At 53.8% G+C, this 2,913-nt stretch overlaps 1 protein-coding gene across 1 annotated transcript; it reads left to right on the forward strand.

The window, feature by feature from the left end:
* Positions 1-2,154, forward strand: LOC138366194 (uncharacterized). Its single transcript, XM_069326920.1, has 2 exons — positions 1-215; positions 268-2,154. The coding sequence occupies exons 1-2, from the start codon at positions 130-132 to the stop codon at positions 2,015-2,017; spliced, it is 1,836 nt and encodes a 611-aa protein (XP_069183021.1). The 5' UTR covers positions 1-129; the 3' UTR covers positions 2,018-2,154.
* The last annotated feature ends 759 nt before the right edge of the window (positions 2,155-2,913 follow it).

The raw sequence follows: 2,913 nt of genomic DNA on the forward strand, positions 1-2,913 counted from the left end.
ACGGTGCTGGTACAGGTACTGCAGCAACGGTGCTGGTACAGGTACTGCAGCAATGGTGCTGGTACTGGTACTGCAGCAACGTGTGGGTACTGGTACTGCAGCAACGGTGCTGGTACTGGTACTGCAGCAATGGTGCTAGTACTGGTACTGCAGCAACGTGTGGGTACAGGTACTGCAGCAATGGTACTGGTACTGCAGCAACGGTGCTGGTACAGGTACTGCAGCAATGGTGCTGGTATTGGTACTGCAGCAACGGTGCTGGTACAGGTACTGCAGCAATGGTGCTGGTATTGGTACTGCAGCAACGGTGCTGGTACTGCAGCAACGTGTGGGTACAGGTACTGCAGCAATGGTGCTGGTACAGGTACTGCAGCAACAGTGCGGGTACTGGTACTGCAGCAATGGTGCTGGTACTGGTACTGCAGCAATGGTGCGGGTACTGGTACTGCAGCAATGGTGCTGGTACTGGTACTGCAGCAATGGTGCTGGTACTGGTACTGCAGCAATGGTGCGGGTACAGGTACTGCAGCAACGTGTGGGTACTGGTACTGCAGCAATGGTGCTGGTACTGGTACTGCAGCAGTGGTGCGGGTACAGGTACTGCAGCAATGGTGCTGGTACTGGTACTGCAGCAATGGTGCTGGTACTGGTACTGCAGCAATGGTGCTGGTACTGGTACTGCAGCAATGGTGCTGGTACTGGTACTGCAGCAATGGTGCTGGTACTGGTACTGCAGCAATGGTGCTGGTACTGGTACTGCAGCAATGGTGCTGGTACTGGTACTGCAGCAATGGTGCTGGTACTGGTACTGCAGCAACGTGCGGGTACTGGTACTGCAGCAACGTGTGGGTACTGGTACTGCAGCAATGGTGCTGGTACTGGTACTGCAGCAACGTGTGGGTACTTGTACTGCAGCAATGGTGCTGGTACTGGTACTGCAGCAACGTGTGGGTACTGGTACTGCAGCAATGGTGCTGGTACTGGTACTGCAGCAATGGTACTGGAACTGCAGCAATGGTGCTGGTACTGGTACTGCAGCAATGGTACTGGTACTGCAGCAATGGTGCTGGTACTGGTACTGCAGCAATGGTGCTGGTACTGGTACTGCAGCAACGTGCGGGTACTGGTACTGCAGCAACGTGTGGGTACTGGTACTGCAGCAATGGTGCTGGTACTGGTACTGCAGCAACGTGTGGGTACTGGTACTGCAGCAATGGTGCTGGTACTGGTACTGCAGCAACGTGTGGGTACTGGTACTGCAGCAATGGTGCTGGTACTGGTACTGCAGCAATGGTGCTGGTACTGGTACTGCAGCAATGGTGCTGGTACTGGTACTGCAGCAATGGTGCTGGTACTGGTACTGCAGCAATGGTGCTGGTACTGGTACTGCAGCAATGGTGCTGGTACTGGTACTGCAGCAATGGTGCTGGTACTGGTACTGCAGCAACGTGTGGGTACTGGTACTGCAGCAATGGTGCTGGTACTGGTACTGCAGCAATGGTGCGGGTACAGGTACTGCAGCAATGGTGCTGGTACTGGTACTGCAGCAATGGTGCTGGTACTGGTACTGCAGCAACGTGCTGGTACAGGTACTGCAGCAACGGTGCTGGTACTGGTACTGCAGCAATGGTGCGGGTACAGGTACTGCAGCAATGGTGCTGGTACTGGTACTGCAGCAATGGTGCGGGTACAGGTACTGCAGCAACGTGCTGGTACAGGTACTGCAGCAACGTGCTGGTACTGGTACTGCAGCAACAGTGCTGGTACTGGTACTGCAGCAATGGTGCTGGTACAGGTACTGCAGCAACGGTGCGGGTACTGGTACTGCAGCAACGGTGCGGGTACTGGTACTGCAGCAACGGTTCGGGTACTGGTACTGCAGCAACGGTGCGGGTACTGGTACTGCAGCAACGGTGCGGGTACTGGTACTGCAGCAACGGTGCTGGTACCGGTACTGCAGCAATGGTGCTGGTACAGGTACTGCAGCAACGTGCGGGTACTTGTACTGCAGCAATGATGCGGGTACTGGTACTGCAGCAACGGTGCTGGTACTGGTACTGCAGCAACGGTGCCGGTACTGGTACTGCAGCAATGGTGCGGGTACTGGTACTGCAGCAATGGTGCGGGTACAGGTACTGCAGCAACAGTGTGGGTACAGGTACTGCAGCAATGGTGTGGGTACAGGTACTGCAGCAACGTGCGGGTACTGGTACTGCAGCAATGATGCGGGTACTGGTACTGCAGCAACGGTGCTGGTACTGGTACTGCAGCAACGGTGCGGGTACTGGTACTGCAGCAATGGTGCGGGTACTGGTACTGCAGCAATGGTGCGGGTACTGGTACTGCAGCAATGGTGCGGGTACAGGTACTGCAGCAATGGTGTGGGTACAGGTACTGCAGCAACGTGCGGGTACTGGTACTGCAGCAACGTGCATGTACAGGTACTGCAGCAACGTGCTGGTACTGGTACTGCAGCAATGTGCAGGTGCTGGTACCGCAGCAATGGTGTGGGTACTGGTACTGCAGCAATGTGTGGGTGCTGGTACCGCAGCAGTGGTGCGGGTGCTGGTACCAGCAGCAGTGGTGCGGGTGCTGGTACCAGCAGCAGGGGTGCGGGTGCTGGTACCAGAAGCAGTGGTGCGGGTACTGGTACTGCAGTAATAAGAACATAATACTGTACTGTAATTGAGCATTATATTCCTAGCACATGAACTTATGTTTACAATTGTGGTGCTATATATTCAGTGGTATGCTAATTTCCTCATATATGAAGCACTAAGAAAGAAGTAAAGTGATTCCACAAATGTCTTTTATTTACATTCCCATGCAAATTGTGGTCAATTAATTATATATTTTTATATTCCTATAATTGATTATATTTACCTAAGGGCCACTAATACTAGTGACCTCGAC

This window comes from Procambarus clarkii, chromosome 19 (genome assembly GCF_040958095.1).
Source record: "Procambarus clarkii isolate CNS0578487 chromosome 19, FALCON_Pclarkii_2.0, whole genome shotgun sequence".
NCBI lineage: Eukaryota > Metazoa > Arthropoda > Malacostraca > Decapoda > Cambaridae > Procambarus > Procambarus clarkii.